This window comes from Pseudophryne corroboree, chromosome 5 (genome assembly GCF_028390025.1).
Source record: "Pseudophryne corroboree isolate aPseCor3 chromosome 5, aPseCor3.hap2, whole genome shotgun sequence".
Taxonomy (NCBI): Eukaryota; Metazoa; Chordata; class Amphibia; order Anura; family Myobatrachidae; genus Pseudophryne; species Pseudophryne corroboree.
Genome location: NC_086448.1, coordinates 843,374,158 through 843,389,441, shown reverse-complemented (window position 1 = coordinate 843,389,441; position 15,284 = coordinate 843,374,158). Strand labels below are relative to the sequence as shown.

General features: G+C 45.0%; 1 protein-coding gene across 2 annotated transcripts in view; it reads left to right on the top strand.

Moving 5' to 3' along the window:
- The first annotated feature begins 383 nt into the window (after positions 1-383).
- Positions 384-15,284, top strand: part of LOC134928671 (zinc finger protein 84-like) — a 62,283-nt gene continuing 47,382 nt past the window's right edge. For both annotated transcript variants that reach the window (XM_063924649.1, XM_063924648.1), the window contains exon 1: positions 384-438. In XM_063924649.1, coding sequence (XP_063780719.1) covers positions 430-438 — 9 coding nt within the window. In that variant the 5' untranslated portion in view covers positions 384-429. The remainder of the gene's footprint in view (positions 439-15,284) is intronic.

Here is a 15,284-nt window from a genome sequence, read left to right as displayed (position 1 = left end):
GACATACACACACCAGGCCCAGGAGCTGACACTCTGTCACACTGGCCGGGTACAGGGACATACATACACCGGGCCCAGGAGCTGACACTCTATCACACTGGCCGGGTACAGGGACATACATACACCAGGCCCAGGAGCTGACACTCTGTCACACTGGCCGGGTACAGGGACATACATACACCGGGCCCAGGAGCTGACACTCTGTCACACTGGCCGGTGTATAATAATGATCACTTTTCTCCAGGAACTCTGCGCTCTGTCCTGACGTCAGGTGACATCCTGAGAGTGAGGCATGCCGGGAAATGTAGTCCAGCTTCATTCCTCGTGTGTGCCCGTAGTCAGAGGGCGGGACTCTATCTCCCAGCACGCATCGCGCCGCACTTCCGGTCTCTGTGCAGTATCATCAGGGCGGACCGGAGTGGCGGCGAGATGGAGCGGGTGAGTGCGGGAGCTTTTACCGCGGCCCCCAGCTGTACTATATACACTGCGGCTGTATAGCGGGGTGCTGAGTCACTATAATATACACTACAGCGGTATACCGGGGTGCTGAGTCACTATAATATACACTACAGCGGTATACCGGGGTGCTGAGTCACTATAATATACACTACAGCGGTATACCGGGGTGCTGAGTCACTATAATATACATTACAGCGGTATACCGGGGTGCTGAGTCACTATAATATACATTACAGCGGTATATCGGGGGTAGTGAGTCACTATAATATACATTACAGCGGTATACCGGGGTGCTGAGCCACTATAATATACATTACAGCGATATACCGGGGGTGCTGAGTCACTATAATATACATTACACCGGTATATCGAGGTGCTGAGTCACTATAATATACATTACAGCTGTATACCGGGGTGCTGAGTCACTATAATATACACTACAGCGGTATACCGGGGTGCTGAGTCACTATAATATACATTACAGCGGTATACCGGGGTGCTGAGTCACTATAATATACATTACAGCGGTATATCGGGGGTAGTGAGTCACTATAATATACATTACAGCGGTATACCGGGGTGCTGAGCCACTATAATATACATTACAGCGATATACCGGGGGTGCTGAGTCACTATAATATACATTACACCGGTATATCGAGGTGCTGAGTCACTATAATATACATTACAGCGGTATACCGGGGTGCTGAGTCACTATAATATACATTACAGCGGCATACCGGGGTGCTGAGTCACTATAATATACATTACAGCGGTATACCGGGGTGCTGAGTCACTATAATATACATTACAGCGGTATACCGGGGTGCTGAGTCACTATAATATACATTACAGCGGTATATCGGGGGTAGTGAGTCACTATAATATACATTACAGCGGTATACCGGGGTGCTGAGCCACTATAATATACATTACAGCGATATACCGGGGGTGCTGAGTCACTATAATATACATTACACCGGTATATCGAGGTGCTGAGTCACTATAATATACATTACAGCGGTATACCGGGGTGCTGAGTCACTATAATATACATTACAGCGGTATACCGGGGTGCTGAGTCACTATAATATACATTACAGCGGTATACCGGGGTGCTGAGTCACTATAATATACATTACAGCGGTATACCGGGGTGCTGAGTCACTATAATATACATTACAGCGATATACCGGGGTGCTGAGTCACTATAATATACATTACAGCTGTATACCGGGGTGCTGAGTCACTATAATATACATTACAGCGGTATACCGGGGTGCTGAGTCACTATAATATACATTACAGCGGTATATCGGGGGTAGTGAGTCACTATAATATACATTACAGCGGTATACCGGGGTGCTGAGCCACTATAATATACATTACAGCGATATACCGGGGGTGCTGAGTCACTATAATATACATTACACCGGTATATCGAGGTGCTGAGTCACTATAATATACATTACAGCGGTATACCGGGGTGCTGAGTCACTATAATATACACTACAGCGGTATACCGGGGTGCTGGGTCACTATAATATACATTACAGCTGTATACCGGGGTGCTGAGTCACTATAATATACATTACAGCTGTATACCAGGGTGCTGAGTCACTATAATATACATTACAGCTGTATACCGGGGTGCTGAGTCACTATAATATACATCACAGCTGTATACCGGGGTGCTGAGTCACCATAATATACACTACAGCGATATACCGGGGGTGCTGAGTCCCTATAATATACATTACAGCTGTATACCGGGGGTGCTGAGTCACTATAATATACATTACAGCTGTATACCGGGGGTGCTGAGTCACTATAATATACATTACAGCTGTATATCGGGGTGCTGAGTCACTATAATATAGATTACAGCTGTTTACCTGGGTGCTGAGTCACTATAATATACATTACAGCTGTAGACCGAGGTGCTGAGTCACTATAATATAGATTACAGCTGTATACCGGGGTGCTGAGTCACCATAATATACACTACAGCGATATGCCGGGGGTGCTGAGTCACTATAATATACATTACAGCTGTATACCGTGGTGCTGAGTCACTATAATATACACTACAGCGGTATACCGGGGGTGCTGAGTCACTATAATATACATCACAGCTGTACACCGGGGTGCTGAGTCACTATAATATACATTACAGCTGTATACCGGGGTGCTGAGCCACTATAATATACATTACAGCGATATACCGGGGGTGCTGAGTCACTATAATATACATTACACCGGTGTATCGAGGTGCCGAGTCACTATAATATACATTACAGCGGTATACCGGGGTGCTGAGTCACTATAATATACATTACAGCGGTATACCGGGGTGCTGAGTCACTATAATATACATTACAGCGGTATACCGGGGTGCTGAGTCACTATAATATACATTACAGCGGTATACCGGGGTGCTGAGTCACTATAATATACATTACAGCGGTATATCGGGGGTAGTGAGTCACTATAATATACATTACAGCGGTATACCGGGGTGCTGAGCCACTATAATATACATTACAGCGATATACCGGGGGTGCTGAGTCACTATAATATACATTACACCGGTATATCGAGGTGCTGAGTCACTATAATATACATTACAGCGGTATACCGGGGTGCTGAGTCACTATAATATACATTACAGCGGTATACCGGGGTGCTGAGTCACTATAATATACATTACAGCGGTATACCGGGGAGCTGAGTCACTATAATATACATTACAGCGGTATACCGGGGTGCTGAGTCACTATAATATACATTACAGCGATATACCGGGGTGCTGAGTCACTATAATATACATTACAGCTGTATACCGGGGTGCTGAGTCACTATAATATACATTACAGCGGTATACCGGGGTGCTGAGTAACTGTAATATACATTACAGCGGTATATCGGGGGTAGTGAGTCACTATAATATACATTACAGCGGTATACCGGGGTGCTGAGCCACTATAATATACATTACAGCGATATACCGGGGGTGCTGAGTCACTATAATATACATTACACCGGTATATCGAGGTGCTGAGTCACTATAATATACATTACAGCGGTATACCGGGGTGCTGAGTCACTATAATATACACTACAGCGATATACCGGGGGTGCTGAGTCACTATAATATACATTACACCGGTATATCGAGGTGCTGAGTCACTATAATATACATTACAGCGGTATACCGGGGTGCTGAGTCACTATAATATACACTACAGCGGTATACCGGGGTGCTGGGTCACTATAATATACATTACAGCTGTATACCGGGGTGCTGAGTCACTATAATATACATTACAGCTGTATACCAGGGTGCTGAGTCACTATAATATACATTACAGCTGTATACCGGGGTGCTGAGTCACTATAATATACATCACAGCTGTATACCGGGGTGCTGAGTCACCATAATATACACTACAGCGATATACCGGGGGTGCTGAGTCCCTATAATATACATTACAGCTGTATACCGGGGGTGCTGAGTCACTATAATATACATTACAGCTGTATACCGGGGGTGCTGAGTCACTATAATATACATTACAGCTGTATACCGGGGTGCTGAGTCACTATAATATAGATTACAGCTGTTTACCTGGGTGCTGAGTCACTATAATATACATTACAGCTGTAGACCGAGGTGCTGAGTCACTATAATATACATTACAGCTGTATACCGGGGTGCTGAGTCACTATAATATACATTACAGCGGTATACCGGGGTGCTGAGTCACTATAATATACATTACAGCGGTATATCGGGGGTAGTGAGTCACTATAATATACATTACAGCGGTATACCGGGGTGCTGAGCCACTATAATATACATTACAGCGATATACCGGGGGTGCTGAGTCACTATAATATACATTACACCGGTATATCGAGGTGCTGAGTCACTATAATATACATTACAGCGGTATACCGGGGTGCTGAGTCACTATAATATACACTACAGCGGTATACCGGGGTGCTGGGTCACTATAATATACATTACAGCTGTATACCGGGGTGCTGAGTCACTATAATATACATTACAGCTGTATACCAGGGTGCTGAGTCACTATAATATACATTACAGCTGTATACCGGGGTGCTGAGTCACTATAATATACATCACAGCTGTATACCGGGGTGCTGAGTCACCATAATATACACTACAGCGATATACCGGGGGTGCTGAGTCCCTATAATATACATTACAGCTGTATACCGGGGGTGCTGAGTCACTATAATATACATTACAGCTGTATACCGGGGGTGCTGAGTCACTATAATATACATTACAGCTGTATACCGGGGTGCTGAGTCACTATAATATAGATTACAGCTGTTTACCTGGGTGCTGAGTCACTATAATATACATTACAGCTGTAGACCGAGGTGCTGAGTCACTATAATATAGATTACAGCTGTATACCGGGGTGCTGAGTCACCATAATATACACTACAGCGATATGCCGGGGGTGCTGAGTCACTATAATATACATTACAGCTGTATACCGTGGTGCTGAGTCACTATAATATACACTACAGCGGTATACCGGGGGTGCTGAGTCACTATAATATACATCACAGCTGTACACCGGGGTGCTGAGTCACTATAATATACATTACAGCTGTATACCGGGGTGCTGAGCCACTATAATATACATTACAGCGATATACCGGGGGTGCTGAGTCACTATAATATACATTACACCGGTATATCGAGGTGCTGAGTCACTATAATATACATTACAGCGGTATACCGGGGTGCTGAGTCACTATAATATACATTACAGCGGTATACCGGGGTGCTGAGTCACTATAATATACATTACAGCGGTATACCGTGGTGCTGAGTCACTATAATATACATTACAGCGGTATACCGGGGTGCTGAGTCACTATAATATACATTACAGCGGTATATCGGGGGTAGTGAGTCACTATAATATACATTACAGCGGTATACCGGGGTGCTGAGCCACTATAATATACATTACAGCGATATACCGGGGGTGCTGAGTCACTATAATATACATTACACCGGTATATCGAGGTGCTGAGTCACTATAATATACATTACAGCGGTATACCGGGGTGCTGAGTCACTATAATATACATTACAGCGGTATACCGGGGTGCTGAGTCACTATAATATACATTACAGCGGTATACCGGGGTGCTGAGTCACTATAATATACATTACAGCGGTATACCGGGGTGCTGAGTCACTATAATATACATTACAGCGATATACCGGGGTGCTGAGTCACTATAATATACATTACAGCTGTATACCGGGGTGCTGAGTCACTATAATATACATTACAGCGGTATACCGGGGTGCTGAGTAACTATAATATACATTACAGCGGTATATCGGGGGTAGTGAGTCACTATAATATACATTACAGCGGTATATCGGGGGTAGTGAGTCACTATAATATACATTACAGCGGTATACCGGGGTGCTGAGCCACTATAATATACATTACAGCGATATACCGGGGGTGCTGAGTCACTATAATATACATTACACCGGTATATCGAGGTGCTGAGTCACTATAATATACATTACAGCGGTATACCGGGGTGCTGAGTCACTATAATATACACTACAGCGATATACCGGGGGTGCTGAGTCACTATAATATACATTACACCGGTATACCGAGGTGCTGAGTCACTATAATATACATTACAGCGGTATACCGGGGTGCTGAGTCACTATAATATACACTACAGCGGTATACCGGGGTGCTGGGTCACTATAATATACATTACAGCTGTATACCGGGGTGCTGAGTCACTATAATATACATTACAGCTGTATACCAGGGTGCTGAGTCACTATAATATACATTACAGCTGTATACCGGGGTGCTGAGTCACTATAATATACATCACAGCTGTATACCGGGGTGCTGAGTCACCATAATATACACTACAGCGATATACCGGGGGTGCTGAGTCCCTATAATATACATTACAGCTGTATACCGGGGGTGCTGAGTCACTATAATATACATTACAGCTGTATACCGGGGGTGCTGAGTCACTATAATATACATTACAGCTGTATACCGGGGTGCTGAGTCACTATAATATAGATTACAGCTGTTTACCTGGGTGCTGAGTCACTATAATATACATTACAGCTGTAGACCGAGGTGCTGAGTCACTATAATATAGATTACAGCTGTATACCGGGGTGCTGAGTCACCATAATATACACTACAGCGATATGCCGGGGGTGCTGAGTCACTATAATATACATTACAGCTGTATACCGTGGTGCTGAGTCACTATAATATACACTACAGCGGTATACCGGGGGTGCTGAGTCACTATAATATACATCACAGCTGTACACCGGGGTGCTGAGTCACTATAATATACATTACAGCTGTATACCGGGGTGCTGAGCCACTATAATATACATTACAGCGATATACCGGGGGTGCTGAGTCACTATAATATACCGTATATACTCGAGTATAAGTCGACCCGAATATAAGCCGAGGCACCTAATTTCACCCCAAAAAACTGGGAAAACTTATTGACTCGAGTATAAGCCTAGGGTGGGAAATGCAAGTCTAGCCGTACACAGCCCTCAGTGCCAGATATGCCCCCACATTGCCAGATATGCCCCCACATTGCCAGATATGCCCCCACAGTGCCAGATATGCCCTCATAGTGCCAGATATGCCCCCACAGTGCCGGATATGCCCCCACAGTGCCAGATATGCCCCCACAGTGCCATACTGCCAGATATTCCCCCACGGTGTCAGATATACCCCCACAGTGCTACATGTGCCCCCACAGTGCCACATGTGCCCCCACAGTGCCAGATATGCCCTCATACTGCCAGATTTTCCCCACGGTGCCAGATATGCCCCCACAGTGCTACACATTCCCCCACAGTGCCAGATATGCCCTCACAGTGCCAGATATACCCTCATGGTGCCAGATATGCACAGCCCCCAACCCCCCCCCCCCCCCCACCCCCCCACTGCCGCCGCCTGTCTCTACTCACCATTGACGGGCTATGTGTAAACGAATGAAGGGGCAGCGGAATGCGGGCAGCAGCAGGCGGTGCGGGCATCGGTGGCCGGCCTTAGGTCATACAGGAAAGTCTGCAGCGGCTGAGGAGGCGGGCGGCGCGGCGGTGCTTCAGCGAGCAGGGAGAGGGAGACGGACGGCTGCAGCAGCGTCACTGATTGATGCACCAATTACAGTGCGCTGCTGCGGCTCCCGTGTCCCCCTCCCTCCTCCTCCTTCCCTCCTTCCCAGAGCTCTCTACGCTCTGCTCCGGAGCATCACTCGAGTATAAGCCGAGGGGGAACTTTTTCAGCACAAAAAATGTGCTGAAAAACTCGGCTTATACTCGAGTATATACGGTACATTACACCGGTATATCGAGGTGCTGAGTCACTATAATATACATTACAGTGGTATACCGGGGTGCTGAGTCACTATAATATACATTACAGCGGTATACCGGGGTGCTGAGTCACTATAATATACATTACAGCGGTATACCGGGGTGCTGAGTCACTATAATATACATTACAGCGGTATACCGGGGTGCTGAGTCACTATAATATACATTACAGCGGTATATCGGGGGTGGTGAGTCACTATAATATACATTACAGCGGTATACCGGGGTGCTGAGCCACTATAATATACATTACAGCGATATACCGGGGGTGCTGAGTCACTATAATATACATTACACCGGTATATCGAGGTGCTGAGTCACTATAATATACATTACAGCGGTATACCGGGGTGCTGAGTCACTATAATATACATTACAGCGGTATACCGGGGTGCTGAGTCACTATAATATACATTACAGCGGTATACCGGGGTGCTGAGTCACTATAATATACATTACAGCGGTATACCGGGGTGCTGAGTCACTATAATATACATTACAGCGATATACCGGGGTGCTGAGTCACTATAATATACATTACAGCTGTATACCGGGGTGCTGAGTCACTATAATATACATTACAGCGGTATACCGGGGTGCTGAGTCACTATAATATACATTACAGCGGTATATCGGGGGTAGTGAGTCACTATAATATACATTACAGCGGTATACCGGGGTGCTGAGCCACTATAATATACATTACAGCGATATACCGGGGGTGCTGAGTCACTATAATATACATTACACCGGTATATCGAGGTGCTGAGTCACTATAATATACATTACAGCGGTATACCGGGGTGCTGAGTCACTATAATATACACTACAGCGGTATACCGGGGTGCTGGGTCACTATAATATACATTACAGCTGTATACCGGGGTGCTGAGTCACTATAATATACATTACAGCTGTATACCAGGGTGCTGAGTCACTATAATATACATTACAGCTGTATACCGGGGTGCTGAGTCACTATAATATACATCACAGCTGTATACCGGGGTGCTGAGTCACCATAATATACACTACAGCGATATACCGGGGGTGCTGAGTCCCTATAATATACATTACAGCTGTATACCGGGGGTGCTGAGTCACTATAATATACATTACAGCTGTATACCGGGGGTGCTGAGTCACTATAATATACATTACAGCTGTATACCGGGGTGCTGAGTCACTATAATATAGATTACAGCTGTTTACCGGGGTGCTGAGTCACTATAATATACATTACAGCTGTAGACCGAGGTGCTGAGTCACTATAATATAGATTACAGCTGTATACCGGGGTGCTGAGACACCATAATATACACTACAGCGATATGCCGGGGGTGCTGAGTCACTATAATATACATTACAGCTGTATACCGTGGTGCTGAGTCACTATAATATACACTACAGCGGTATACCGGGGGTGCTGAGTCACTATAATATACATCACAGCTGTACACCGGGGTGCTGAGTCACTATAATATACATGACAGCTGTATACCGGGGTGCTGAGTCACTATAATATACATTACAGCTGTATACCGGGGTGCTGAGTCACTATAATATACATTACAGCTGTGTTTCGGGGGTGCTGAGTCACTATAATATACATTACAGCTATATACTGGGAGGGTAATGGGTCACTATAATATACATTAAAGCAGTATACTGGGGCTGCTGAGTCACTATAATATACATTACAGCTGTATACCGGGGTGCTGAGTCACTATAATATACATTACAGCTGTATACCGGGGTGCTGAGTCACTATAATATACATTACAGCTGTATACCGGGATGCTGAGTCACTATAATATACATTACAGCTGTATACCGGGGTGCTGAGTCACTATAATATACATCACAGCTGTATACCGGGGTGCTGAGGCACCAAAATATACATTACAGCGATATACCAGGGTTGTGAGTTACTATAATATACACTACAGCGATATACCGGGGGTGCTGAGTCACTATAATATACACTACAGCGATATACCGGGGGTGCTGAGTCACTATAATATACATTACAGCTGTATACCGTGGTGCTGAGTCACTATAAAATACACTACAGCGGTATACTGAAGGTGCTGAGTAACTATAATATACATTACAGCTGTATACCGGGGTGCTGAGTCACTATAATATACATTACAGCTGTATACCGAGGTGCTGAGTCACTATAATATACATTACAGCTGTAGACCGGGGTGCTGAGTCACTATAATATACATTACAGCTGTATACCGGGGTGCTGAGTCACTATAATATGCATTACAGCTGTATACCGGGGTGCTGAGTGACTATAATATAGATTACAGCTGTATACCGGGGTGCTGAGTCACCATAATATACACTACAGCGATATACCGGGGGTGCTGAGTCACTATAATATACACTACAGCGATATACCGGGGGTGCTAAGTCACTATAATATACATTACAGCTGTATACCGGGGTGCTGTGTCACTATAATATACATTCCAGCTGTACATTGGGGGTGCTGAGTCACTATAATATACATTACAGCGGTATACCGGGGTGCTGAGTCACTATAATATACATTACAGCGATATACCGGGGGTAATGAGTCACTGTAATATACATTACAGCGGTATACCAAAGGTATTGAGTCACTATAATATACATTACAGCGATATACTGGGGGTGCTGAGTCACTATAATATACATTACAGCGATATACCGGGGGTGCTGAGTTACTATAATATACATTACATCGGTATATCGGGGGTAATGAGTCACTATAATATACATTACAGCGGTATACAGAAGGTACTGAGTCACTATAATATACATTACAGCGATATACCGGGGGTGCTGAGTCACTATAATATACATTACAGCGGTATATCGGGGGTAATGAGTCACTATAATATACATGACAGCGGTATACCGGGGTGGTGAGTCACTATAATATACATTACAGCGGTATACCAGGGGGCTGAGTCACTATAATATACATTACAGCTGTGTTTCGGGGGTGCTGAGTCACTATAATATACATTACAGCTATATACTGGGAGGGTAATGGGTCACTATAATATACATTAAAGCAGTATACTGGGGCTGCTGAGTCACTATAATATACATTACAGCGGAATACCGGGGGTAATGAGTCACTATAATATACATTACAGCGGTATACTGGGGGTGCTGAGTCACTGTAATATACATTACAGCTGTATATCGGGGGTAATGAGTCACTATAATATACATTACAGCTGTATACCGGGGTGCTGAGTCACTGTAATATACATCACAGCTGTATACCGGGGTGCTGAGTCACCATAATATACACTACAGCGATATACCGGGGGTGCTGAGTCCCTATAATATACATTACAGCTGTATACCGGGGGTGCTGAGTCACTATAATATGCATTACAGCTGTATACCGGGGGTGCTGAGTCACTATAATATACATTACAGCTGTATACCGGGGTGCTGAGTCACTATAATATAGATTACAGCTGTATACCGGGGTGCTGAGTCACTATAATATAGATTACAGCTGTATACCGGGGTGCTGAGTCACTATAATATAGATTACAGCTGTATACCGGGGTGCTGAGTCACCATAATATACACTACAGCGATATACCGGGGGTGCTGAGTCACTATAATATACATTACAGATGTATACCGTGGTGCTGAGTCACTATAATATACACTACAGCGGTACACCGGGGTGCTGAGTCACTATAATATACATTACAGCTGTATACCGGGGTGCTGAGTCACTATAATATACATTACAGCTGTATACCGGGGTGGTGAGTCACTATAATATACATTACAGCTGTATACCGGGGTGCTGAGTCACTATAATATACATTACAGCTGTATACCGGGGTGCTGAGTCACCATAATATACACTACAGCGATATACCGGGGGTGCTGAGTCACTATAATATACACTACAGCGATATACCGGGGGTGCTGAGTCACTATAATATACATTACAGCTGTATACCGGGGTGCTGAGTCACTATAATATACATTACAGCTGTATACCGGGGTGCTGAGTCACTATAATATACATTACAGCTGTATACCGGGGTGCTGAGTCACTATAATATTCATTACAGCTGTATACCGGGGTGATGAGTCACTATAATATTCATTACAGCTGTATACCGGGATGCTGAGTCACTATGATATACATTACAGCTGTATACCGGGGTGCTGAGTCACTATAATATACATTACAACTGTATACCGGGGTGCTGAGTCACTATAATATACATCACAGCTGTATACCGGGGTGCTGAGGCACCAAAATATACATTACAGCGATATACCAGGGTTGTGAGTTACTATAATATACACTACAGCGATATACCGGGGGTGCTGAGTCACTATAATATACACTACAGCGATATACCGGGGGTGCTGAGTCACTATAATATACATTACAGCTGTATACCGGGGTGCTGAGTCACTATAATATACATTACAGCTGTATACCGGGGTGCTGAGTCACTATAATATACATTACAGCTGTATACCGGGGTGCTGAGTCACTATAATATACATTACAGCTGTATACCGGGGTGCTGAGTCACTATAATATACATTACAGCTGTATACCGGGATGCTGAGTCACTATAATATACATTACAGCTGTATACCGGGGTGCTGAGTCACTATAATATACATCACAGCTGTATACCGGGGTGCTGAGGCACCAAAATATACATTACAGCGATATACCAGGGTTGTGAGTTACTATAATATACACTACAGCGATATACCGGGGGTGCTGAGTCACTATAATATACACTACAGCGATATACCGGGGGTGCTGAGTCACTATAATATACATTACAGCTGTATACCGTGGTGCTGAGTCACTATAAAATACACTACAGCGGTATACTGAAGGTGCTGAGTAACTATAATATACATTACAGCTGTATACCGGGGTGCTGAGTCACTATAATATACATTACAGCTGTATACCGAGGTGCTGAGTCACTATAATATACATTACAGCTGTAGACCGGGGTGCTGAGTCACTATAATATACATTACAGCTGTATACCGGGGTGCTGAGTCACTATAATATGCATTACAGCTGTATACCGGGGTGCTGAGTGACTATAATATAGATTACAGCTGTATACCGGGGTGCTGAGTCACCATTATATACACTACAGCGATATACCGGGGGTGCTGAGTCACTATAATATACACTACAGCGATATACCGGGGGTGCTAAGTCACTATAATATACATTACAGCTGTATACCGGGGTGCTGAGTCACTGTAATATACATTACAGCTGTACATTGGGGGTGCTGTGTCACTATAATATACATTCCAGCTGTACATTGGGGGTGCTGAGTCACTATAATATACATTACAGCGGTATACCGGGGTGCTGAGTCACTATAATATACATTACAGCGATATACCGGGGGTAATGAGTCACTGTAATATACATTTCTCTATCGTCCTAGTGGATGCTGGGGTTCCTGAAAGGACCATGGGGAATAGCGGCTCCGCAGGAGACAGGGCACAAAAAGTAAAGCTTTAGGATCAGGTGGTGTGCACTGGCTCCTCCCCCTATGACCCTCCTCCAAGCCTCAGTTAGATTTTTGTGCCCGGCCGAGAAGGGTGCAATCTAGGTGGCTCTCCTAAAGAGCTGCTTAGAAAAGTTTAGCTTAGGTTTTTTATTTTACAGTGAGTCCTGCTGGCAACAGGATCACTGCAACGAGGGACTTAGGGGAGAAGAAGTGAACTCACCTGCGTGCAGGATGGATTGGCTTCTTTGGCTACTGGACATTAGCTCCAGAGGGACGATCACAGGTACAGCCTGGATGGTCACCGGAGCCTCGCCGCCGGCCCCCTTGCAGATGCTGAAACAAGAAGAAGGTCCAGAATCGGCGGCATGAAGACTCCTCAGTCTTCTTAAGGTAGCGCACAGCACTGCAGCTGTGCGCCATTTCCTCTCAGCACACTTCACACGGCAGTCACTGAGGGTGCAGGGCGCTGGGAGGGGGGCGCCCTGGGAGGCAATGAAAACCTATTTTTGGCTAAAAATACCTCACATATAGCCTCCGGGGGCTATATGGAGATATTTAACCCCTGCCAGAATCCGTTAAGAGCGGGAGACGCGGCCGCCGAAAAAGGGGCGGGGCCTATCTCCTCAGCACACAGCGCCATTTTCCCTCACAGAAAGGCTGGAGGGAAGGCTCCCAGGCTCTCCCCTGCACTGCACTACAGAAACAGGGTTAAAACAGAGAGGGGGGGCACTAATTTGGCGTTAGAAATATATAAAAGATGCTATAAGGGAAAACACTTATATAAGGTTGTCCCTATATAATTATAGCGTTTTTGGTGTGTGCTGGCAAACTCTCCCTCTGTCTCTCCAAAGGGCTAGTAGGTCCTGTCCTCTATCAGAGCATTCCCTGTGTGTGTGCTGTGTGTCGGTACGTGTGTGTCGACATGTATGAGGACGATGTTGGTGAGGAGGCGGAGCAATTGCCTGTAATGGTGATGTCACTCTCTAGGGAGTCGACACCGGAATGGATGGCTTACTTAGGGAATTACGTGATAATGTCAACACGCGCCAAGGTCGGTTGACGACATGAGACGGCCGACAAACAATTAGTACCGGTCCAGACGTCTCAAAAACACCGTCAGGGGTTTTAAAACGCCCGTTTACTTTAGTCGGTCGACACAGACACAGACAGGGACACTGAATCCAGTGTCGACGGTGAATAAACAAACGTATTCCTTATTAGGGCCACACGTTAAGGGCAATGAAGGAGGTGTTACATATTTCTGATACTACAAGTACCACAAAAGAGGGTATTATGTGGGATGTGAAAAAACTACCGTAGTTTTTCCTGAATCAGATAAATTAAATGAAGTGTGTGATGATGCGTGGGTTCCCCCCGATAGAAAATATGGGCGGTATACCCTTTCCCGCCAGAAGTTAGGGCGCGTTGGGAAACACCCCTTAGGGTGGATAAGGCGCTCACACGCTTATCAGAACAAGTGGCGGTACCGTCTATAGATAGGGCCGTCCTCAAGGAGCCAGCTGACAGGAGGCTGGAAAATATCATAAAAAGTATATACACACATACTGGTGTTATACTACGACCAGCGATCGCCTCAGCCTGGATGTGCAGAGCTGAGGTGGCTTGGTCGGATTCCCTGACTAAAAATATTGATACCCTTGACAGGGACAGTATTTTATTGACTATAGAGCATTTAAAGGATGCATTTCTATATATGCGAGATGCACAGAGGGATATTTGCACTCTGGCATCAAGAGTAAGTGCGATGTCCATATCTGCCAGAAGATGTTTATGGACACGACAGTGGTCAG